Source organism: Gobio gobio (assembly GCF_949357685.1).
Source record: "Gobio gobio genome assembly, chromosome: 17".
NCBI lineage: Eukaryota > Metazoa > Chordata > Actinopteri > Cypriniformes > Gobionidae > Gobio > Gobio gobio.
In genome coordinates, this window is record NC_137110.1 from 53,023,046 (window position 1) to 53,047,989 (window position 24,944).

The following is a 24,944-nucleotide window of genomic DNA, read 5'->3' on the forward strand; positions in this document are numbered from 1 at the left end:
CAGTGGGCAATGAAAGTGACACCTGGAGGGGCGTGATTGGGAGGAACGGCCCCCCTGATCTGAACCCGAGTGGTGTTCAGTTATTGGACTTCTGTGCTAGTTACGGTTTGTCCATAACGAACACCATGTTCAGGCATAAGAGTGTCCATCAGTGCACATGGCACCAGGACACTCTAGGTCGTAGGTCAATGATCGACTTTATGGTCGTTTCATCTGACCTGCGGCCGTATGTCTTGGACACTCGGGTGAAGAGAGGGGCGGAGCTGTCAACTGATCACCACCTGGTGGTGAGTTGGATCCGATGGCGGGGGAGGAAGCTGGACAGACCCGGCAGACCCAAGCGTACTGTAAGGGTCTGCTGGGAACGTTTGGCCGAGTCTCCTGTCAGAGAGATCTTCAACTCCTACCTCCGGCAGAACTTCGACCGGATCCCGAGGGAGGCTGGAGATATTGAGTCCGAATGGACCATGTTCTCCACCTCCATTGTCAAAGCGGCCACTCGGAGCTGTGGCCGTAAGGTCTCCGGTGCATGTCGAGGCGGCAATCCCCGAACCTGGTGGTGGATACCGGAAGTAAGGATGCCGTCAAGCTGAAGAAGGAGTCCTATCGGGCCTGGATGGCTTGTAGGACTCCTGAGGCAGCTGACACGTACCGGCAGGCCAAGCGGACTGCAGCCCGGGTGGTTGTGGAGGCAAAAACTCGGGCCTGGGAGGAGTTCGGTGAGGCCATGGAAAAGGACTATCGGCTGGCCTCGAAGAGATTCTGGCAAACCGTTCGACGCCTCAGGAGGGGGAAGCAGTGCCCTACCAACACTGTTTACAGTGGCGATGGACGGCTGTTGACCTCAACTGGGGATATCGTCGGGCGGTGGAAGGAATACTTTGAGGATCTCCTCAATCCCGCCATCACGTCTTCCATTGAGGGCTCGGAGGTGGACTCGTCCATCACCCAAGCTGAAGTCACCGAGGTGGTCAAGAAACTCCTTAGTGACAAGGCACCGGGGTTGGATGAGATCCGCCCTGAGTACCTCAAGTCTCTGGATGTTGTGGACACTCTACAGGGTGCTGGAGGGTTCATGGGAGTTTGCCCAACCAGTCCACATGTGTTTTGTGGATTTGGAGAAGGCATTCGACTGTGTCCCTCGCGGCATCCTGTGGAGGGTGCTCAGGGAGTATGGGTGCTCAGGGAGTCCTTTGCTAAGGGCTGTCCGGTCCCTGTATGACCGAAGCAGGAGTTTGGTCCGCATTGCCGGCAGTAAGTCAGACTTGTTCCCGGTGCATGTTGGACTCCTTCAGGGCTGCCCTTTGTCGCCGGTTCTGTTCATCATTTTTATGGACAGAATTTCTAGGCGCAGCCAGGGGCCGGAGGGTATCAGGTTTGGGGACCACGCGGTTTCGTCTCTGCTCTTTGCGGATGATGTTGTCGTGTTGGCCTCCTCGAGCCAGGACCTTCAACACTGGGGCGGTTTGCAGCCGAGTGTGAAGCGGCTGGGATGAGGATCAGCACCTCCAAATCCGAGGCCATGGTCCTCAGTCGGAAAAGGGTGGCTTGCCCACTTCAGGTTGGTGGAGAGTTCCTGCCTCAAGTGGAGGAGTTCAAGTATCTTAGGGTCTTGTTCACGAGTGAGGGGAGGATGGAACGGGAGATTGAAACACGGATCGGTGCAGCTTCTGCAGTAATGCGGTCGATGTACCGGTTTGTTGTTGTGAAGAAAGAGCTAAGCCGTAAGGCGAAGCTCTCGATTTACCGGTCAATCTACGTTCCTACTCTCACCTATGGTCATGAGCTTTGGGTCATGACCGAAAGGACAAGATCCCGGATACAGGTGGCCGAAATGAGCTTTCTCCGCAAGGTGGCTGGGCGCTCCCTTAGAGATAGGGTGAGAAGCTCAGTCACTCGGGAGGAACTCGGAGTAGAGCCGCTGCTCCTCCACATCGAGAGGGGTCAGCTGAGGGGGCTCGGGCATCTGTTCCGGATGCCTCCTGAACGCCTTCCCGGGGAAGGTGTTTCAGGCATGTCCAACCGGGAGGAGGCCCCGGGGAAGACCAAGGACACGCTGGAGGGATTATGTCTTCCGGCTGGCCTGAGAACGCCTCGGTGTCCCCCCCGGAAGAGCTGGAGGAAGTGGCTAGGGAGAGGGAAGTCTGGGCATCTCTGCTTAGACTGCTGCCCCCACGACCCAGCCCTGGATAAAGCGGAAGAAGATGGATGGATGGATGGATAAATATTAGTAAGAAAAATATTTGATTCATACTATTTCCCCGCAAAGATGCGTCATTACCGCTCTGCGCTTTGAGAGGAATGGGACACTGGATAGACACCTTCTTGAATATCTTCGTCTTCATATGTTCTACTGATGTTGCAAAGCAACACTTGTTGTAAAAGGTCTGAAGAGCGGATTTTATCTTCCACAGGGTCAAGACATTTAGGCAATGTTTGATTATTCACTGCCAGAGAAAACTAAACTAAAATCACCGGCGTGTGTGAAATGCGCCATTCAAATAAACCAAACTTGACGCGCCTTACCAAGTTTAATAACAAGAACAAACTGTGTTAAATAAAATTTGAAGTAAAAAGGTATTCGTCCAACAGTGTTTTTGATCCTTTCCCACAGTAAAGGATGTGAATAGTTATAATAGACTTAATTATAAGCAAACAAAAGGAAGAAACGTTTACAATCCCCTGCGAACATGGCGACGTGAGTGAAGATTTGGGAAAAGAAACGAGATGTCTATGTCCATTGGGATAAAATGGACTAGGCCTATTGTTCAAATTCACGGAAAATCGAGTGACCTGATCCAGATCGCAAAACAGAATGAAAAAGTGCTATCTGACATTATTACCTTTCTAGGCTCAAAAAAGCTTTGTGCTTCACTCCTGTGGTAATATTCACGTGAAACAACATTCACATACAAAACACTGGGTTAGTAAAATAACAAAATTATTTTTTTAAAAGTAGAAAATAGTATTTATGTAAAGAGATATATTTAAAATAAAAAGAGCTCAACTCTTAAGTGGAAGGAACCTATTTTTCCCCCTCACGTGCAACCTATAGCGGATGAATCATTATTTGGGTTAGTAAAAATAACGAAATGATAGTTTTAAGAGAATAGTATATATATGCAGCAGTTTGCACGGTAAAATAAAATACATTTTGGCTGCTGTCTGTAGATTCCTTCATGCACAACTCGTATTCTCTCGGATGTTTCTTATGCAAATGTTTTAACAGCAGCTGTTGTTTAGGCTCCTTGTCATCACGAGACAAATCGGCATTGCAAATTGAACACGTAGCTCAACTTGAATCGCCTTCTTTTGACTTAAAGTAGCTACTGCCACGTTTTCTGTTCATGAGTTCCATTTTCACTTTCAACGGCGGCGTCATTACGTTCGACCAGCGGGGCGCGCATAGTGCAAGCCTAGGATTCGGGTTCGGTGGAAAAAAATTCTAAGGTTCGGCAGAAACCGAACCCAGTCAAAAAGCCCAATATTCGGCCGAATCCGAACCCGAATCCTGGATTCGGTGCATCCCTACTGAATATTCTAACTGTTTGATTTCTGTTTCATGTTTCTCTCCTTTCTTGCGGTATACATTGCAGAATTATATATCTTTGCTTTATATCTTTAGTGAGTTTTTCTCACCATCGTCCCCTTTATCTCGCTCACCAGCAGTTTTCTTTACACAGTACCCAAGCTTCTTACACTCTAAAAAATGCTGGGTTAAAAATAACCCAAGTTGGGTTGAAAATGGACTAACCCAGCGATTGGGTTGTTTTAAGCAAACATTTAACCCAACCGCTGGGTTAAAACAACCCAATTGCTGGGTTAATCCATTTTCAATCCAACTTGGGTTATTTTTAACCCAGCATTTTTTAGAGTGTACATACATTTATTGTGAAAGTTGCTTATACAAATGATTTTTAATGGAAAATGTTCTTCTTCAGGTTTATACGTCCAACATCAACAACAAAATAACCCAAGTTGGGTTGACAATGGACTAACCCAGCAATTGGGTTGTTTTAAGCAAACATTTAACCCAACTGCTGGGTTAAAACAACCCAATTGCTGGGTAAGTCCATTTTCAACCCAACTTGGGTTATTTTTAACCCAGCATTTTTTAGAGTGTATGTTGTATTTATAATGGCACACTTGCTATTTATCTGACAGCTTAAATGTTTTTTCGTATATAAAAATAGATGGATTTTAGGAAGGGGGTCCCTCATAAAGATTCATCATATTTGGGGGTTCTTGGCATCATAGAGTTTGAAAACCCCTGGACTAGAGCGCCACCTGCTGACAGGTCCAAAAATCAACACTCGTCAATAAAACATTACTCGCTTTATTATTGCAACACACGCTTGAATTAAACTGTAACGATGTGTCCTAACCAGGCGTGATAAAAGCGTCTTTTCCACGTTAGTCAGAGTTTCAGCAGCGGCGATTAGAACAACATACAAATCTCAGCCACTGAGTTAATGTGAAAAGCGTCTCATGTGAGTATGAACATCATGCTGTGTACCCTTTAGAACTACTGAAAGCCATAATGGATAATGCAGCTAAATGAAAAAGGAAACACTAACTCGTGTGTGTGTGTGTGTGTGTGTGTGTGTGTGTGTGTGTGTGTGTGTGTGTGTGTGTGTGTCGCACCTCACACTAACTCATGTGTGTGTTTGTGTGTGTATGTGTCGCACCTCACACTAACTCATGTGTGTGTCGCACCTCACACTAACTCGTGTGTGTGTGTGTTTGTGTGTGTATGTGTCGCACCTCACACTAACTCATGTGTGTGTCGCACCTCACACTAACTCATGTGTTTGTGTGTGTTTGTGTGTGTGTGTGTCGCACCTCACACTAACTCATGTGTGTTTGTGTCGCACCTCACACTAACTCATGTGTGTGTGTGTGTGTGTTTGTGTGTGTGTGTGTCGCACCTCACACTAACTCATGTGTGTGTCGCACCTCACACTAACTCATGTGTGTGTGTGTGTTTGTTTGTGTGTGTGTGTCGCACCTCACACTAACTCGTGTGTGTGTTGCACCTCACACTATCTCATGTGTGTGTGTGTCGCACCTCACACTAACTCGTGTGTGTGTGTGTGTGTGTGTGTGTGTGTGTGTCGCACCTCACACTGGCTGCGCAGACCGGTCTCCTGAAGCCTGGACCAGATGCTCTGGATGCGGCCGGCGTGCTCGGGGTGTGTGTTGGTGTTTCCACACATGCACTGGTGCTTCTGCATCAGAGAGTCGTACACCAGACCTAAACAACAATGCACACACACACACACACACTCATTCAACAGTTCAACAGTCTGAGTGATGTTTAGAGTTGTGCAGAGAGAGAGAGAGAGCGAGAGAGAGAGAGCGAGAGAGAGCGAGAGAGAGCGAGAGAGAGCGAGAGAGAGCGAGAGAGAGCGAGAGAGAGTGAGAGAGAGCGAGAGAGAGCGAGAGAGCGAGAGCGAGAGAGAGCGCGAGAGCGAGAGAGCGCGAGAGCGAGCGAGCGAGAGAGAGCGCGAGAGAGCGAGAGAGAGCGAGAGAGCGAGAGAGCGAGAGAGCGAGAGAGCGCGAGAGCGAGCGAGCGAGAGAGAGCGCGAGAGAGCGAGAGAGAGCGAGAGCGAGCGAGCGAGAGAGAGCGAGAGAGAGCGCGAGAGAGCGAGAGAGCGCGAGAGCGAGCGAGCGAGAGAGAGCGCGAGAGAGAGAGAGAGCGAGAGAGAGAGCGAGAGAGAGAGCGAGAGAGAGAGCGAGAGAGAGAGCGAGAGAGAGAGCGAGAGAGAGAGCGAGAGAGAGAGCGAGAGAGAGAGCGAGAGAGAGAGCGAGAGAGAGAGCGAGAGAGAGAGCGAGAGAGAGAGCGAGAGAGAGAGCGAGAGAGAGCGAGAGAGAGCGAGAGAGAGCGAGAGCGAGCGAGCGAGAGAGAGCGAGAGAGAGCGCGAGAGAGCGAGAGAGCGCGAGAGCGAGCGAGCGAGAGAGAGCGCGAGAGAGAGAGAGAGCGAGAGAGAGAGCGAGAGAGAGAGCGAGAGAGAGAGCGAGAGAGAGAGCGAGAGAGAGAGCGAGAGAGAGAGCGAGAGAGAGAGCGAGAGAGAGAGCGAGAGAGAGAGCGAGAGAGAGAGCGAGAGAGAGCGCGAGAGAGCGAGAGAGAGCGAGAGCGAGCGAGCGAGAGAGAGCGAGAGAGAGCGCGAGAGAGCGAGAGAGCGCGAGAGCGAGCGAGCGAGAGAGAGAGCGAGAGAGAGAGCGAGAGAGAGAGCGAGAGAGAGAGCGAGAGAGAGAGCGAGAGAGAGAGCGAGAGAGAGAGCGAGAGAGAGAGCGAGAGAGAGCGAGAGAGAGAGCGAGAGAGAGAGCGAGAGCGAGAGCGAGAGCGAGAGCGAGAGCGAGAGAGAGAGAGAGAGCGAGAGCGCTGCACCTGTGGTGGAGTGAGCTTTGGGCTGGTCCTGTGAGCTGATGAAGGAGGCGGAGGCTGGAGACGACTGGGCTCTGGAGAGCGGACGGTGCCCCGGGAAACTGACTGAAGCTCCACCTGCCTCCATCGATGCCTGGTAGTTCCTGAGCTGATGGATCCTCTGCTGCTCCAACAGAAGGGCCTGCTACTCTCACACACACACACACACACACGATGAGAAGGTGAAGTCTGCGATTAGGTCATCAACATCTGTGATTCGTTTTAACGGAAGTGAGAGACTGTAAGTTTTGAAACACACCAGCTTATTCATAACCTTAAGCTAAGATAATCACACTTAAAGCTAAAAAACGATACTCGGTTACTTAACGTAACCTCGGTTCTCTCTAGAAGAGGGAACGAGTATTGCGTAAGTTTCCTTACGCATCGGGAAAGTATTCTTTCTTCGAGATTTCTGAAAAACCCAAAATTATCCTTAATTTTGTAACATTGTCAACGCAGTGCGGCAGCCTGGCAGACCATAGCAGGCAATTCCAGCGTGCTATTGGCTGCTCTGCTGGCAACTGCAGCAGCCTATCGGTGAGCCCGCGTGACGTGGCGACCAATGAGGGCGCTTCGCGCCCACCTGGCTTCATTTGCCTACAGGTGGGGCGTGGCCACGTGTATATAAGCGGGGCTCACGGGCTGCGTATTCGGTTTTCGTAGTTCTGAAGCGTAAAAGCCCGCGGGGCGCACGGCAAGGAACGCAATACTCGTTCCCTCTTCTAGAGAGAACCGAGGTTACGTTAAGTAACCGAGTATCGTTCTCTTACGAGAGGTTCTCTCGTATTGCGTAAGTTTCCTTACGCATCGGGAACACATTGTCAACGCCGTGCGCGCCTCGCGTACAGCATATGTATCCCAGGGAACCGGGGACCATAACACTGCTCGGGCAGGGTGGCCGGTAAGGAAAACGGGCCACCACATATACCGACACTTCATTCGAACTGACGGGTGGTTACAACGGGTGGTTACAACGGGTGGTTACAACACCCGGTCTCATGAATGAGGGAACGGCAACGCCGGTCGCCTTCAAATTCACAATATCTTGTTATATGAGTGAGGTAATGGCACCGCCGGTCACCTTCAAACTCATAACAGCTTGTCTCGTAAATGAGGGAACGGCACCGCCGGTCTCCTTCAAATTTACATAAGCCTCGTACCGAACTTACTACCAGTATGTGAGCTATGTCTGCGCAGAATCACTGGGCAGAACCAACAGCCCCATTAAACTGATAACACTTTCGCCTGTAAGGCAGGAACTTCCAGATTGTAAAATCTCACGAACGTAGATGGGGAGGCCCAGCCTGCCGCCATACAGATATCGTGGATGGAAATCCCTCTGGCCCAAGCCCACGAAGAGGCCATGCCTCTAGTGGAGTGTGCTCTGACACCTAGCGGGCACTGCAGGTGTTTGGAAGCGTATGCTGTTGCAATCGCGTCCACTATCCACCTGGACAGGGTCTGTTTCGAGGAGGCGAGACCTTTAGTGCGCCCACCAAACGAAACAAATAGCTGCTCAGAACGCCTGAAGGCGGCGGAGCGTGTGACATAAACCCTCAATGCCCTGACAGGGCAGAGGACATTGCCACCGTCCCCCTCAACGGATGCTGGCAGAGTCGAGAGGGAGACAATCTGCGCCCTGAAGGGAGTGCCTATCGCTTTGGGGACATAACCATGCCTCGGCCTAAGAATGACCTTGGAGTCATTCGGGCCGAACTCCATACACGTCGGGCTCACTGAGAGCGCGTGTAGATCCCCCACGCGTTTTACTGAAGCCAGAGCTATCAGGAACGCGGTTTTTAGCGAAAGGAACCTTGGTTCCACAGTCTCGAGCGGTTCAAAGGGACAAAGGGATGAGCCTTCAGGGCCTCTAGGACCAAGGCCAGATCCCATATAGGAACCGATGGGGGCCGCGGGGGATTCATCCGTCTGGCTCCTCTGAGGAAACGGATGACGAGCTTGTTCCTTCCTAGCGTGCTACCTAGCGTCGTCTGAGCGAACGCTGCTATAGCCGCCACATACACTTTGAGCGTGGAAGGGGACCTGCCCAGTTCCAAAAGCTCCTGGAGGAAGGAGAGCACCCGCTGGACCCCACATTGCTGTGGGTCCAATCCCTTGGAAACACACCACTCAGTGAACACCGACCACTTACAACTATATAACCGCCTCGTCGAGGGGGCTCTAAGAGTGTGAAATCGTGTTCATAACCCCTTCGGGCAGGTCAACGGGTATCCGTTGGTCACCCATACATGCAGGAGACCATCGCTCTGGATGGGGATGCCAAACTGACCCTCCTGCTTGAGAGAGGAGGTCTGCTCTCAGCGGAACTGGCCAGGGGGGTGAGTGCGACAGCTTCACCAGCTCTGGGTACCAAATCTGGTTCTCCCAGCGCGGTGCTATAAGGAGCACCGGGCGGCGCGTCTCCCTGATTTTCGCCATGACCTGGGGCAATAGGGAAATCGGCGGGAAAGCATACAGCGGGAGGCTGGGCCAAGGTTGGGACAGCGCATCCTCGCTTTTGGACAGAAACGTCGGGCAGCGGGCGTTCTCTTTTGTTGCAAAGAGGTCAAGCTCCGCTCTGCCGAATAGGCGCCATACCAGCTGGACTGTCTGGGGGTGCAGGGACCATTCTCCTGGGAGAATGAGGCCCCTGGACAGCTTGTCCAGGACCACATTGAGGTGGCCCGGTACGTGCGCAGCTCTCAGCGAGCGCAGCGCAGCGGACCTGACACCGCCCTGCCGGTTCACATAGGACACCACTGTGGTATTGTCCGACCGGACCAACACGTGGTGTCCTCGTATAAGCGGTAGAAACTGCTTGAGCGCGTTCTCTACCGCTATCATCTCCAAACAGTTTATGTGTAGGAGCTTTTCTCCGCTCGACCAGAGGCCCGAGGCCGATCTGCCCTCGAAAACGGAGCCCCAACCCGAGGTGGAGGCGTCCATCGAGATGACCTTGCGGTGTGAGATGGCTCCCATCGTCACTCCCCGCTGGTACCAGTCGGCTACTAACCAGGGCTCTAGGGCTGAAACGCAGCCCTGAGTCACTCTGATCCTGAAGCCTCCGGACGCCCAGGCTCTGTGAGGCACTCGGGCGTTTAACCAGCATTGCAGCGGGCGCATGCGCCAGCTGAGGCCATATGTCCCAGCATCCTCTGAAAGAGCTTGAGAGGTGCGATTTTGCCCGGCCGGAAGTACGCAGCCATGTGCCGAACTTGGCGCGCGCGTTGGGGTGACAGGCGGGCTGACATTGCCACAGTGTCCAGATTCAAACCCAGAAATGAGGTTGATTGCGTGGGCACTAATGAGCTCTTGGTCCAATTGACCGTGAGCCCCAGGCTGTCCAGATGGCTGAGCAGCATTGCCCTGTGGGCGAGGAGCTCGGCCTCTGACTGCGCCAGGATGAGCCAATCGTCCAGATAGTTCAATACTCGCATCCCTCGACTTCTCAGGGGAGCGAGGGCCGCGTCCATGCACTTCGTAAATGTACGGGGTGCTAGTGACAGGCCGAACGGAAGGACGGTGTATTGATAAGCCTGGCCGTCGAAGGCGAATCGTAAGAATGGCCTGTGACGCGGCGTTATCTTGATTTGAAAATATGCATCTTTCAAATCTAGGGAGATTAGCCAGTCTCTCGGGCGAATATGCGCGAGGATCTGCTTGGTCGTGAGCATCTTGAACGATCTTCTCATAAGAGCTTTGTTCAGACGCCTCAGATCCAGAATCGGTCTGAGCGACCCATCCCTTTTTGGCACGAGAAAATACCGGCTGTAAAAGCCTGACTCGCTCATAGAATGGGGAACCGGTTCTATAGCCCCTTTGCACAGCAGCGTGGCTATCTCTGCTCGAAGTAGATGTGCTACTTCCTCGCTCACTCTCGTCTCCGTACGCGCACAGAAGCGCGGAGGGCAGCGAGCGAACTGCAGAGTGTAGCCGTGCTTCACTGTTTTCAGCACCCATTCTGATACCTCTGGAATGGCTTCCCACGCTCTCGCGTGTGCCACACGGGATAGAACGGCCTCCGGGCTCGAAACGCCGCGCTTCGCGGGTTTGACGGCCTGTATAGGAGGGGCGGGCGCAGTGCGCGCGCTCTCTGTGCTGTGGGCCAGCCGATCGCTCGCGATGGCTGGCCGCCCTACACACTGTACAGGGAGTGCAGAATTATTAGGCACGTTGATTTTCTGATCATATTTTTTTTCCAGGCACATTTGACCAATTCCAAACCACAGTAATCCTAATAACTACTATTGATTTAGTATTTAATAATGTATAAGTGATATATAATTGTTCATGAAGGCTGGAAATGAAAAACACCTTATATTCAGGTGTGCAGAATTATTAGGCATGTTTTCTTTTACAGATAAATTGAGCCAAAAAAGAGATTTAACTCAGACTGAAAAGTCAAAAAGTATTAAATGCCCATGAGAAGGTTGCAATACTAATGCAATACTAGACATTGCAGTTAAGGCATGACCATTGGACAGTGAAATGCTCGTTGGGTCAGCAGGGTCAGACAAAAACATGTGGCGGAGAAAAGACACCTATTAACTGCAAAAGAATTAAGAATTAAGGTGAAGAATTAAGTGTGAAACCATCAGGAACCCTTTAATCTCCAGCGCCACCATTTTCCAGAGCTGCAACCTACCTGGAGTCTCCAGAAGTGCAGGTGTCAGGATCTCAGAGACTTCAGTTAGGTAAAGAATCCTAAAAAATGACCCCCACTAAATAAGAATCATAAGCTGAAGTGTTGTAAAATACATGAAGCCTGCTTTTTTATAGGCTTTATAGGTTTTATAGGTTGAGAATGACTCTTGAAGGACCAGCACCACATCCTCTAGTACCACTGTTTGAAGAATTCATCTTCCAGAATCTGGCAGTACGTTTTGGGAGTTCATTTTAGTCCATCCTGAAGTCCGTTTTGCAGAGATGGACTAAAAATGAACTCCCAAAACGTACTGCCAGATTCTGGAAGATGAATTCTTCAAACAGTGGTACTAGAGGATGTGGTGCTGGTCCTTCAAGAGTCACTCTCAACCTATCTGTCCATAAAGCCTATAAAAAAACCTTCATGTATTTTACAACACTTCAGCTTGTGATTCTTATCTAGTGGGGGTCATTTTTTAGGATTCTTTACCTAACTGAAGTCTCTGAGATCCTGACACCTTGCACTTCTGGAGACTCCAGGTAGGTTCAGCTCTGGAAAATGGTGGCGCTGGAGACTAAAGGGTTCCTGATGGTTTCACCCTTAATTCTTCACCTTAATTCTTAATTATTTTGCAGTTAACAGGTGTCTTTTCTTCACCACCTGTTTTTGTCAGATCCTGCTGACCCAACAAGCATTTCACTGTCCAATGGTCATGCCTTAACTGCAATGTCTAGTATTGCATTAGTATTGCATCCTTCTCATGGGCATTTAATACTTTTTGACTTTTCAGTCTGAGTTAAATCTCTTTTTTGGCTCAATTTATCTGTAAAAGAAAACATGCCTAATAATTCTGCACACCTGAATATAAGGTGATTTTCATTTCCAGCCTTCATGAACAATTATATATAACTTATACATTATTAAATACTAAATCAATAGTAGTTATTAGGATTACTGTGGTTTGGAATTGGTCAAATGTGCCTGGAAAGCGGGGCTAGCGCCGGGGCGTCGAGGCAGGAAGAGGTTCATGGCCTGAGTCGTCTTCTGCACTTCAGAGAAACGTTCGACAATCCCCTTGACCGCTGGTCCGAAGAGCCCAGACGGGGAGAGCGGGGCGTTTAGAAAGGCTGCGCGCTCTGTTTCTCGCATATCCGCGAGCGTGAGCCAGAGGTGGCGCTCAGCTACCGTGAGGGAGGCCATAGAGCGTCCGAGGGCCTGTGCTGCGGTCTTGGTAGCGCGAAGGGCGAGATCCGTCGCGCTTCGCAAATCCGGGACCAACTCAGTGTCATAGCTTTTCTCGTCCAGGTCGCGGAGGAGATTAGCTTGGAGGATTTGCAGCACGGCCATAGAGTGCAGAGCAGATGCCGCTTGACCGGAGGCAGCGAAAGCGCGGCCGATCAGCGATGACGTCACTCTGCAGGCCTTAGACGGGAGGGCAGCCTTTGAGCGCCAACCAGAAGGCGGGCAAAGGTGCCCTGCGACCGCCTCTTCCACTGGAGGGATAGCATTGTAGCCTTTCTCAGCCGCGCCGTCAACTTGTGAGAGCGCCGAAGAAGCCTGAGACGAGACCCTCGCGGAGAATGGCGCGTTCCAGGACTTCGCGAGCTCCTCGTGAAGCTCTGGCAGAAAAGGTGCAGTCCTGGAGGTGGGCGCACGGCGACGACTGTTTAGGAAGCATCCGTCAAGTCGATTCGGCGCTGCCACCTTGGGCGGGGCCCATTCGAGGCCTAGCTGCCCGACAGCCCGGGTGAGAAGACGCAACAGTTCCGCGTCCTCACCCGCTCGAGAGCGTCCGGAGGCCCGGACTGAAGAGGTCGCGGAAGACCAGTCCTCGCTGTCGGAAGCCATGATGGAGCAGCTGTCAGCTCGTTCCGCGGCCGCATCCGCCTCATCCCCGGAGGCGGCAACAGAAATGGCGGCCTGGGGTGGGGGCGGGAAAGGCGAGAGTGAAGCCGGCGGGAAGGGTTCCGGCGAGCTTCTCTCTGCGAACTCCGGAGTCCGCTGCGAGCGGTGCTTCTTTCTGGGCGGCTTAGCAGGGACTGGAGGGATGTCGTCATCGAACTGATCGAGTCGAGCCCGCAGGGTCAACATCGTCAGTTCCTCGCACTCCGGGCATCCGCCGGCGGCATGATCACGGCCCAGGCAGAGAGCGCAGATCACATGGCGGTCCCCGGAACTGAGCTGCGCGTGACACGAGCCGCAGGTGGAACGAGACATTTTGTAACAAACGCTCGGCTCTTTTTGAGAAAAGTGTGACGCAGCGGCGACAACACTTGAGCGTAAAAGGATATGGGCTGCCGGATAGCAGAGCAGGCACGGATGGCTGAAGGTGGCGCGATGCTGCCGGCTTCTTCAGGCGCTGTCCTCTGCTTGCTCGTCTGCACGATCACGGCGGCGGGTTCCAGATCCAGCGATGCGAAGGGCTTCGCTGAAGAAAAGAAAATCGAATACGCAGCCTGTGAGCCCCGCTTATATACACGTGGCCACGCCCCATCTGTAGGCAAATGAAGCCAGGTCATTGGTCGCCACGTCACGCTATGTTACAAATGTTACAAAATTAAGGATAATTTTGGGTTTTTCAGAAATCTCGAAGAAAGAATACTTTCCCGATGCGTAAGGAAACTTACGCAATACGAGAGAACCTCTCGTAAGAGAACTTCCATTTTGATTTCAGTGGGCCTTTAAATCGAAATGTCATCCTCAATAAACCCGTCTCCGGCGTGTTGCCTCCGATCCTTTGATTATGACCTCTGACCTGTAAAGTTTCCAGAATAATAATAATACGCTGTTTGTTAATTGGCCAGAGGAGAACTGCCCCCCCGACTGAGCCTGGTTTCTCCAAGGTTTATTTTCCTCCATTCTGCTCCTGATGGGTTTGGGTTTCCTTGCCACTGTTGGGTTTTCATGTTTAATGGGGACTTTCCATAGGCGTAATGGTTTTTATACCGTACATACTGTATATTCTATCCCCCTACACTGCTCCTGCCCCATCACAGGAGACATTCCACTTATTTTTAAGTCTACAGTTTATCTCACTTATCATATCCACTTACTTTATATTTAATATTTGTATTTATTTTTTTATTTTTATCTTATTTCCTATTTTTATCTTACTTGATTTATTTATAACTCTACTTATGTTAATACTTTTTATTCTAATTTTATTCTATTTCTATTTTAATTTCCCTTGTGTTCTTGTAACTGTTATTTGCACTGTCCATGGAGCGGACCTGTTTACATTTCACTGCCAGTTGTATATTGTGTATATAACTGTGTATGTGACAAATAAAACTCTTGAATCTTGAAACATTCTGCATTTTTAAATTATCAAAAAACATCACTTAGTCAGATTTATAAGATGTTTTCCTCATGGGGACCTAAAAATGTCCCCACAAGGACGAGGATTTCGGATATTGCCATCTTTGCCATATTGCCACATAACGTAGGGATTACCACCCCCCCCCCACCCCCCCCCCCCCCCCCCCACACACACACACACACACACACACACACACACCATCTCTCCTCTGGAGCTCCAGCTGTTCCTCTCACCTGGTTGAAGAGCAGCTCCTGCTCCTCCTGTCTCTGCTCCTCTGTCAGATCTGGTTCCTGTTTAATGGAGAGGCTCATGGGAAGGGTTTCCGTCTGAGTGGCGTCCTGCAGCTCTTCCTCCGTCTCCTCTGGGTGACTCTGGTGCTGCCGATCGCTCGGTTTACCCAACATCTAACAGACAGAGAACAGATAAATCAGCATTTAAAACACCGTTGCTGCTAAAAACATATGATGAGTTTATTAGTCGTTTAGCAAATACTTTATTAACGACTTGCATTGCATTAACCCTCTGGAGTCTGAGCTGGTTTAAGGCCCTGGAGAAGTCTTGACATGACATTTGTGTTTTTTTCAGTTGCTTATAACACATGAAGTGTACTTACACTGTATTCAGCACAAACTGGGCTACCAGAATATGAGAGCAACATGTATGTATATGCTTGAATTTCTGAGAGAAAAATGTTTATGCATGATTTTTTTTTAAACTAAAAAACTAAATAAAATTAAGGCCTCAAAACACACAATAGATATGTGTTCACAAGACCTTTGAATAATGAGTGTATTTGCATTGAGTTTTTGCTTCAAACTGATGTGAGAATCATTGAGCCTACTCATTCACATGAAACAATACACTGATTTAAAAATTGAAAGACAGTTTTTCTTTACAAAGCCAGTATGCGAGGAGGCGTGATTTCTAATGAATAATGCTGGGTATCACCTGAGAAGACAAGAGAACATAATGAGCCGCATAATGAGCCGCATAATGAATGAGCTTCGGGTACTTATGTGACTGAGAGCAGCAGGACAAAGGACATTATATTGTACTTATCTAGTAAATGCATCTTGATTTAAGAATGTTTAAATGTTTAGACTAGAAACAAGACAAAAATTACTAAGATCATTTTTTTCTACATTTTTTTTCAAATTAAGATACATTTTATACAAAACGAAATTCGCTTTAAAGAAAGCAATTCTCTTTCTACAAAAAAAACCTCCAGAATCATTTCTGACAAACTTTGATATTAAATAAAAAAAATAACATTAGGCTATAATATTTAAACATCAATATGAAGCAAAATACGTTTGACTGGTACTATATTTATAGCATCTGAGCAGACATTTGCGAATAAAAGCTTTACTGATGTGACACTAGGCTCTTTTACAATAAACACATTATAATCTGTCCAAAACAAGCAAAATAAATCTTGTCTAAGAAAACACAATATTGCGTGTATGACATTTAATGTTGCAACAGGATTCCTATTTAAACTTTTTTTATGTAATATTCACAGATGCTAACAGAATAAATTGACCTTATCGGCGGAGTCCTTTGCTTTCAGAAATGAACAGCTTTGCATGAGGAGAATAAATCCAGGATTATTGCTCAAACACGTCTCAAAGCGATGTAGCTGAAGTAACGCTAAAGTGCTTCACTAGATGTGTTTGTATGAGTTGATGCGTGGATCGCCAGTGTTTGAATCTGAAAAAGCACGATCTGTGTGGGCGTGGTCGCATTAGTGGATAATGAAGTAGCTTGCGTGACTGACGTGTATTGCTTTTCGAACAGATTACATAAACACAGAATATTTGTTTTAAATTTGGTTTACATTGTTTAAAACCTGACATTTCAGCGTTTCTTTAGACATATGTCTCATGTTTGTTAGACAAGTATTCACTAAGCTAGAGGTCATTTTCTGAATGAACGTCTTTGACAGAGAGGCTGCAGATCGCACATCATGTTTGATTTCTTTATTTTGCAAAAAGCTAAACATTTTGTTTTTATTGTGACTGTACACAAAAAAAAGAAACTTAACAGATTATAATGATGCATAACACTTGCACTGATAAGAAAAAAAGAGCCGATCGACTCGAGAAGGTTAAAGGTGTACATGTTATCGGTTCATGAATCCCATGGGCATCAAACCCATGACCTTGCCATTGCTAGAGCCGCTCTACTTTTGAACCATTTTTCACTTTTTCACCAGGCTTTCTTGTACCATTTTCAGGTGTTTGCCTCAGTTAGAGAGAAAACTGCTCTTCATTCAGGAGAGTGAGAAATTAAGTCTTGCCTTGACCGCCACGGACTCGCTTTGGTTCAATCAAGGGCATAAGGAAGAGCACAGGACTGACAAGAACGGTTTTATTCACAGTGACCTGACGGCCATTTATCCCTGTGTGTGTTTCCTGGGAACTGAACCCATGACCTCGGCATTGCTAGCGCCATTGTCTACCTATTCAATTAATTTTTTACATCTGGAGACTGAATCTTTTATTCATGCAGTACTTCAATGATTACGTTGCTGAACTTAAGAAAAAACGTAACACTAAAAAATCTGAAGCTGAAGCTACGGCTGCCAGACCGAGGTCATGAACGGCAGAGGAAGCCTCTTTTATTATCTTTGCTTCAAAACAAGCGTTTCTATTTTCCCAGAGCGAGAGCTTAATACATGAGCTTAAAGGGTTAGTTCACCCAAAAATGTAAATTCTGTCATTAATTCCTCACCCTCATGTGGTTGGACACCCGTCAGACCTCCGTTCATCTTCAGACACAAATGAAGATATTTTAGTGTAAATCTGATGCTCTGAAAGGCTTCAGATTGGCCTCCATTGGCATTCAGTTCATTTACACTCACAAGACCCATAAAAGGCACTGAAAACGTCGTTACAAAGTCCATCTCACCACAGTGACTCTACAATAATTTTACGAAGCGACAACAATAGTTTTTGTGCGGAAAAAAAAATCAAAATAACGACTTTATCCAGCTTGTTCTTGTCTTCCGTGTGTGTCTCCACGACGCATGCGTGAGAATATGAGCAGATCCGGCGTTCGGGAATCCATGAAATGCCACTTTAGCCCCATTTGAGCTCTACAGCGAGACCTAAAGCACGATCAGTGTAGAATTCAACAGCTGAGATACGCGCGTCTTCCTCTGCTTGTAAACAAATCTCTTCTGGGTCATGTGTCCGAACGCCGGATCTGCTCATATTCTCACGCATGCGTCGTGGAGACACACACGGAAGACAAGAACAAGCTGGATAAAGGCGTTATTTAGATTTTTTTTGCGCACAAAAACTATTGTCGGTGCTTTGTAAAATTATTGTAGAGCCACTGTGGTGAGATGGACTTTGTAGCGACGTTTTAGTGCCTTTTATGCGTCTTGTGAGTGTAAATGTACTGAATGCCAATGGAGGCCAATCTGAAGCCTTTCTCAGCATCAGCTTTACACTAAAATATCTTCATTTGTGTCTGAAGATGAACGGAGGTCTGACGGGTGTCCAACCACATGAGGGTGAGGAATTAATGACAGAATTTACATTTTTGGGTGAACTAACCCATTAAGACGGTGGTCACTCCAAACAGGGTATTAGTGGGAAACTCAGATCCTCATCTGTCACACACCATCACACACTGGTAAGATATCGGTTTCCTAACCATGTGAAGCAGTGAACAGAACCGCAGGCTTGGTGATAATCACATCCACCCGAGAGATCGGTCTAAACTGAAAATTATTACAGCCAGTAAATCTGTCATGGTAGGGTTAGGGTGAGAAGTCTGATCTCTGACCTTGTTGATGTGAAGCTGCTGGAAGTGCTGCTTGTGTTTCTCCAGGAACTGCTGGTGCTGCTGCTGGACCACGAGCTGCTGGAGGGCCTGTCCACTCTGGGGCAGAGGAGCCGACTGAGTGCGTCCCAGCGGCCGGTGCTGCTTCAGCTTCTGCAGGCTCGGAGACATCCCGGCCATACCTGTGCAGAACACACGCCTCATGAACACACGCCTCATGAACACACGCCTGTGTTTTATTCACATCAGATACATGCACATTATACAGTAACTCTATAGTTTTCTCTATTCTTCTTCCAGTTCACTGGTCACTTAATTTCATGCATTTTGTGAGACGAGAATGAACTCAAGTGTTGTAAAACCGACAGATCCGATTCTGAGGCGTAAACTAACATGGCGCCGCCCATTGCGCTTTATAGATCAACTAACACACATTCACTCACACATTTGAACATCAGATAGTTCGTGACACAGTTAAGAAGTTTGTGAATATTTTGAATAAAAAGAAAAAACGAAATAAACCCGATACAGCTGAGCTGTTAGCCTTATTGTGGCCGCTGTGTGTTATGTGAGAAACATGACGTGTCGCCATGGAAACAATAAGGCCATGCGTTCTAAAATATTTAGCCAGACAATATGATCATATTTCAAAATAAAGCTGAAGCTTGAAGCTGGTTTGTAGCAGAGCAAGAACACAGATGACTGCTGTTATTACTGTAACTGTTATTTAGAGTTATATAAGGCTTGTTGTAGTTGAGTTAGTGGCTTAGGTTTTACTGTGAATTTGTAAATAAGTCAATAATAATTTGTAAATAAGTAAATTGTGTTTTGTATTTATTTATATTCATACATTTAAGTATACATTAAACTTTAAATAAATGGTTCAATTTAAATAAAAAATATATATAAAAAAGCCATTTAATGTCATCCACCTCGTTTTGTGGCCTTTTTTTTAAAGTATCGGTTCAGGCACCGGTACCGTTTTAAAAGTATCGGTTTGGCACCGGAATGGAAAAAAACCCAAACGATACCCAACCCTAATGAACACACACACACACACACACACACACACACACACACACACACACACACACACACACACACACACACACACACACACACACACACACACACACACACACACACACACACACACACACACACACACACACACACACACACACACACACACACACACACACTCATGACGGCTGGCTTCAACCGGAAGTCTCCAGAAGCACATCGGAACGCATGTCTATCCATTCAGGATCCTCCAGACGTCACGAGCGTCCATGCGTGGCGGACCTGGCAGCTGAAAATGGCTCTGAGCGGGATCGTTGTTTCATTCAGGGACTCAGAGGGGTATTCTTCTGAGCCTGCGCGAGAGCGAACCCCGCGCTGGCACGGAGACAGACCCGCCCAGCACTGATCTAATGACCTGTGAGGAGCCCTGATTTGGTTATGAAGAGCGGCCCATACACACATCTCACGGTTTACATAACGCTTTCACACCGGCCCTGGGAAACGCTCAGCCATTGCACAAATCAAGAGGTTTTTAACAGACTCTGAGCTCTACTCACCTGTGGCTAAAGGACTCGGTGGGGCAGATTGCTCCAGAAGGACCATGTGCTGCAGCAGTGCATTGTGGGAGTTTGCAGTGTCTGAATTGCCAAGGAACGACGGAAGGTGAGAAGCGGCCAGGAACGGAGAGCTTATGGGTAAACCAGTCACCGACAAATGATCACTGTCTGGCTGGGTAGACGTCACCTTGTGGAAGAAATGACAAAATGAAACTCAATCTTTTCCTAAGCATCACATTATGAAGCAAAAGGAAGACGAGCGCCAAAAAAACACACTCCAGAGCTCAAACACACGCCTCAGATCGACCCTGACCATTTCTCACACACACACAAACTATTCGCTAATCGTTTCTACAACCCCAAATCAGAAAAAGTTGGGACAGTATGGAAAACGCAAATAAATAAAAAAAGAAGTGATTTCTAAATTTACTTTGACTTGTATTTCATTGCAGACAATATGAACACAAAATATTTCATGTTTTGTCTGGTCAACTTCATGTCATTTGTAAATATGCATCCTTTCCTGTCATTCAGACCTGCAACACATTTCAAAAAAAGTTGGGACAGGAGCAATTTAGGGCTAGTAATGAGGTAAAATAGTTAAATAATGATGTGATTTGAAACAGGTGATGCAAACAGGTTACTGTAATTATGATTTGGTACAAAAACAGCATCCAAGAAAGGTCTAATCCTTTAGGAGCAAAGATGGGCCGAGGATCGCCAGTTTGCCAACAAATATGTGAGAAAATTATTGAAATGTTTAAAAACAATGTTCCTCAAAGAAAGATAGGAAGAGATTTGGATGTTTCACATTCAACAGTGCATAACATAATTAAAAGATTTGAGGAATCTGGAGGAATTTCAGTGCGTAAAGGACAAGGGCGCAAGCCTAAGCTGAACAACCGTGATCTCCGATCCCTCAGGCGGCACTGCATCAAGAATCGTCATCATCTAGAAGCCATATCACCACATGGGCTCAGGACTACTTTGGCAAACCTTTGTCAAGTACCACAATACGTAGTTACATCCACAAATGCCAGTTAAAACTGTACTGTGCCAAAAGGAAGCCCTATGTTAACAGTGTCCAGAAGCGCCGTCGACTTCTCTGGGCTCGGAGGCATCTGGGATGGACCATCACACAGTGGAAACGTGTACTGGGGTCAGATGAATCAGTATTTTTTGGGAGGAATGGACGCCGTGTGTACCGGACCAAAGAAGAAAAGGATCATCCAGACTGTTACCAGCAACAAGTCCAGAAGCCAGGGTCTGTCATGGTATGGGGTTGTGTCAGTGCCCTTGGCAAAGGTAACTTGCACTTCTGTGAAGGCACCATTAATGCTGAAAAGTGCATAGAGATTTTGGAGCATAATATGCTGCCTTCAAGAAGACATATTTTCCAGGGACGTCCATGCATATTTCAACAAGACAATGCAAAAGCACATTCTGCACACATTACAAAGTCCTGGCTGCGGAGGAAGAGGGTTCGGGTACTTGACTGGCCTGCCTCAGTCCTGACCTGTCTCCAATAGAGAATGTGGACAATGAAGACCCCGAACTGTTGCCCACCTTAAGACTTGTTTGCAGGAAGAATGGGACAAAATTACACCTGAAACACTTCATCACTTGGTGTCTTCAGTCCCTAAACGTCTTTTAAGTGTTGTGAAAAGGAATGGCAACATTACAAAGTGGTAAATGCTTTAATGTCCCAACTTTTTTTGAAATGTGTTGCAGGTCTGAATGACAGGAAAGGATGCATATTTACAAATGACATGAAGTTGACCAGACAAAACATTGACTAGTATTTCATTGCAGACAATATGAACACAAAATATTTAAAGTTAATTTAGAAATCACTTCTTTTTTTTTATTTGCGTTTTCCATACTGTCCCAACTTTTTCTGATTTGGGGTTGTAGAACAGAACACACAGGATTTTTTTATTTAGTTTTTTTTATTAAACAGACAAACAGAAAATGAATAGAGTGATAAGTGCTATTCTTGATTGGTTAGGTGCTGCTGGAGAAGATGTGTTTTTAGATGTTTCACTAATCCAGCCTAACTTGTGGCCATATCCCGTCCACCAGGTCAACTAGAAACGTCCTGGTGAAGTTAGATCTGCTGCGATCATCTTTTCCGGAGGACGGCACTCCATGTGTCATTCTTTGTGACTTCAACATCCACTTAGACTCAAGCAACTGACTTCCTTACTCTTCTGCCTTCATTTTGTAACAGATCAAGGATGGTTGGACTGTGACTGTAGTTCTATTCCTAAACACTAGTGGGCAATGACTTTAGGTATGAGGGTGAGGTCACCGATATAAGGAGAGAGCAAGTGAAGTTAAGGAAGTGTGGTAATATGAAATCAGGATGGTTGAGCTATAGCTCACTGTTTTCATCCTTTGTGAAACAGTTTCTGAAAGGCCATGATGGGAAAATGTGTTTATTTGTGCTGATCATCAGAGCCATATGTTTAAATTAAGTTTGTATTAAACGAGATCTTGAGTTAAGTTGCTCTATCTGACTAGTTCAACCGCTTAATGCGTGTGGGAAATGCCATTGGATTGTTGCCTGGAACTGGTAAACCTATGGAGAAGATACTAACTATCTGTGGAGTCGTCGTGGTTGGCGGTTTTGGAACGCTTCGGACAATCCGATTGGCAACGGCCAAACAGTGCTGGAAACCCAGGTTTCTTTGTAGGATTCCATTGACTGCTTTGAATGAACTTTTTTGTATATATTATGGTTAGGGGTGAAAACGGCTGTTTTTGTGTGAAGGTGGATTGTTTGTACTTTAGATATGAGGGTATCAAAAACTCAACGGTCCACATTTTCATTGTGTCTTTCTTTAAACTGCAATTTAGGAACGTTTATTACAATTTGACCTCAAGAGACGGGTGTAGCAACATTGAGTTTCGGGGAATAATTAATTCAAATGGTATAAATATTCATGAGTCTATGAATATGATTTGCTTGTTGTACAGACAATCTCAACGTATAACGGAACCTTTCGGTAACGATAACGGAATTATCAATCTTACAAACCTTAAGAAACATTAATCTGCTTGATCAGGACAAATAATATCTCTTATGTTTGTACAGTTTGTATCACTGAAGTAGTAATACAAGAAAATCAAGCTTAAATGGGTAGCTAAAATCTTACGTCTCATTGACTTTGATATTTGTGAGCAAAACAATACGGATTCACTTCAATGCAATCATTGGGTTTTAATAAAACAACTACAGTTTACAAAGCTACGAGTCATACGGGGGAAATATGCATATATATGTAGGAGAAAACAAACAATATGGTACAAACAAGGAAACATGAAACTTAACGAATAAGGGAAAAAGAATGATGGAAAGAGAGAATTAACGAGAGACAGAGAGAGACAGACAGAGAGAGAGAGAGAGAGAGAGAGAGAGAGAGAGAGAGAGAGACAGCTTCATAGTCCTTTCGCAAGAGCCCTCAAGGAATTAACAATTAATAATTCAGACAACCTTTTACAAGCAGTTGGATTGTGAAATAGAATACTTGCATTACTACGGCTTCTCGTGTAAGTGTCTGAGTTCGAATCGTCGGGGAAGTTCGCTAAGGATTTGCGGGTCCAGGAGAATTTCTTTGAAGTTTAGGAAAGTCGCTCCAGAAGTCTGCCGATTTCTCTCTCCGTGCAGGGAGGCCTTCTCTCAGGGTTGGTCTTCCCCTCCATGGCGAAATGCCAAGAGGTCCGTTCCTTGTGGTGGCGAAAATGCAAAGAGTTGATGGTCGCTCCTGTTCTTATAGAGGGGATGGCCGACGCCCAAAGAGTTCAACGCTCCAATCTCTTGCGGCTACACGATGACGCCTCGGATCTAATCAGCGTAGATGATTACATCAACACACAGGCCCTTTGTTTAAGTATGATTTGATTAGAAAAGTCATGAGGGCTGTGAGGTGTTCAGACTTTGGCCTTCCTGCTAGACGACTGATTGAATCATTACTGTTACACGGGTCACACTCCTGCAGGTCAAAGAACTGCACCATCCATCTTCTGACTCTACTACATCTCTCTGACCACTTCTCTCTCCATCTCTCTGACCCCTCCTCTGGTCTCCTGTCGTCCTAACCTCCGCTCTCTCTCTCCTACTCTCTTTTCCTCTGTGGTCTGGGTATCCCATTGCCCACTTCTCTTCTCTATGCTCCACACTAACATCCTGCCTTGAATATATCTGTCCTCTCACCTCTCACCAGTCCCCGGCTCACAGATGCTCTCCGTGATGGTCAAACAAAGCTCAGAGCTGCTGAGAGGAAATGGCACAAGACTAAACACCTGCTGACCTGAGCTCGTCCCATTCTCTCCTGTCCTCTTTCTCCTCTAGTGTTTCTGCTGCCAAGATATCCCACTCCCAAAACAAAATCAGCACCTCAGACACCCGGAGACTATTCAAAACATTAAGCTTCTCTTTCACAGAACAACCTTCAGTCTGGCTACGCCACGGAGACTCTTCGGCTGGCAAGAGTGAACGTAAAGAAGTCACCTTTTCTTATTCTGCTTGAACTTTCTGTGGCCTTTGACAGCGTTAACCCCCAGATCCTCCTGTCCACCCTCTCAGACTGTCCTTCAGTGGCTTCAGTCAGACCGCACTGCCAGATCAAGCTCACATCAGCTAATCACAGGGTGTGCCTCAAGGTTCAGATGATACACAGCTCTATCTTTCATCCAAACCCGATGACCACACCGTCTCATCTCGTATCTCTGCTTGGATAAAGGAGGGTCATCTGCAGCTCAACCTTGCAAAGACAGAGCTCCTCGTAATCCCTGCAAACCCATCAGCTGACCACAACATCACAACACGGACACCACCAGGACAGCAAGGAACCCGGGCTTAGTGTTTGACGACCAGCTGAGCTTTCCACCCACATCTCAACAATGGTCATGCAGGGTTAGTCTGAAATCTGACCATTCCTGTTAGAATATGCGGCACAGCTACTCGCCCAAGCTCTTGTAATTTCAAGACTGGACTACTGCAATGCTCTACTAGCAGTAGGGATGTGACGGTGAGGAAATTTTCCCACCGGTTAATTGATGTGTGACAACACCGGTAATACCGGTATCACCGGCGGAGGCTTTTAAATCACTAATTCTATCTAACCGAAAGTAACATGGAAAGAGAGAATTAAAATTTTCAAATCTTGCCTTAAAACT

At 47.1% G+C, this 24,944-nt stretch overlaps 1 protein-coding gene across 1 annotated transcript in view; it reads right to left on the bottom strand.

Annotated features, from left to right (window-relative positions):
- LOC307140503 (histone deacetylase 4-like) overlaps positions 1–21,920 on the bottom strand; it is a gene marked incomplete at its 5' end in the record, with an annotated part of 31,705 nt that extends 9,785 nt beyond the window's left edge. Inside the window, 6 exons of the mRNA XM_079840062.1 lie at positions 5,121–5,254; positions 6,392–6,572; positions 14,625–14,795; positions 18,187–18,365; positions 19,764–19,950; positions 21,822–21,920. Of these exons, the coding sequence (XP_079696188.1) occupies positions 5,121–5,254; positions 6,392–6,572; positions 14,625–14,795; positions 18,187–18,365; positions 19,764–19,950; positions 21,822–21,920 (951 nt within the window). The remainder of the gene's footprint in view (positions 1–5,120; positions 5,255–6,391; positions 6,573–14,624; positions 14,796–18,186; positions 18,366–19,763; positions 19,951–21,821) is intronic.
- Positions 21,921–24,944: the final 3,024 nt, after the last annotated feature.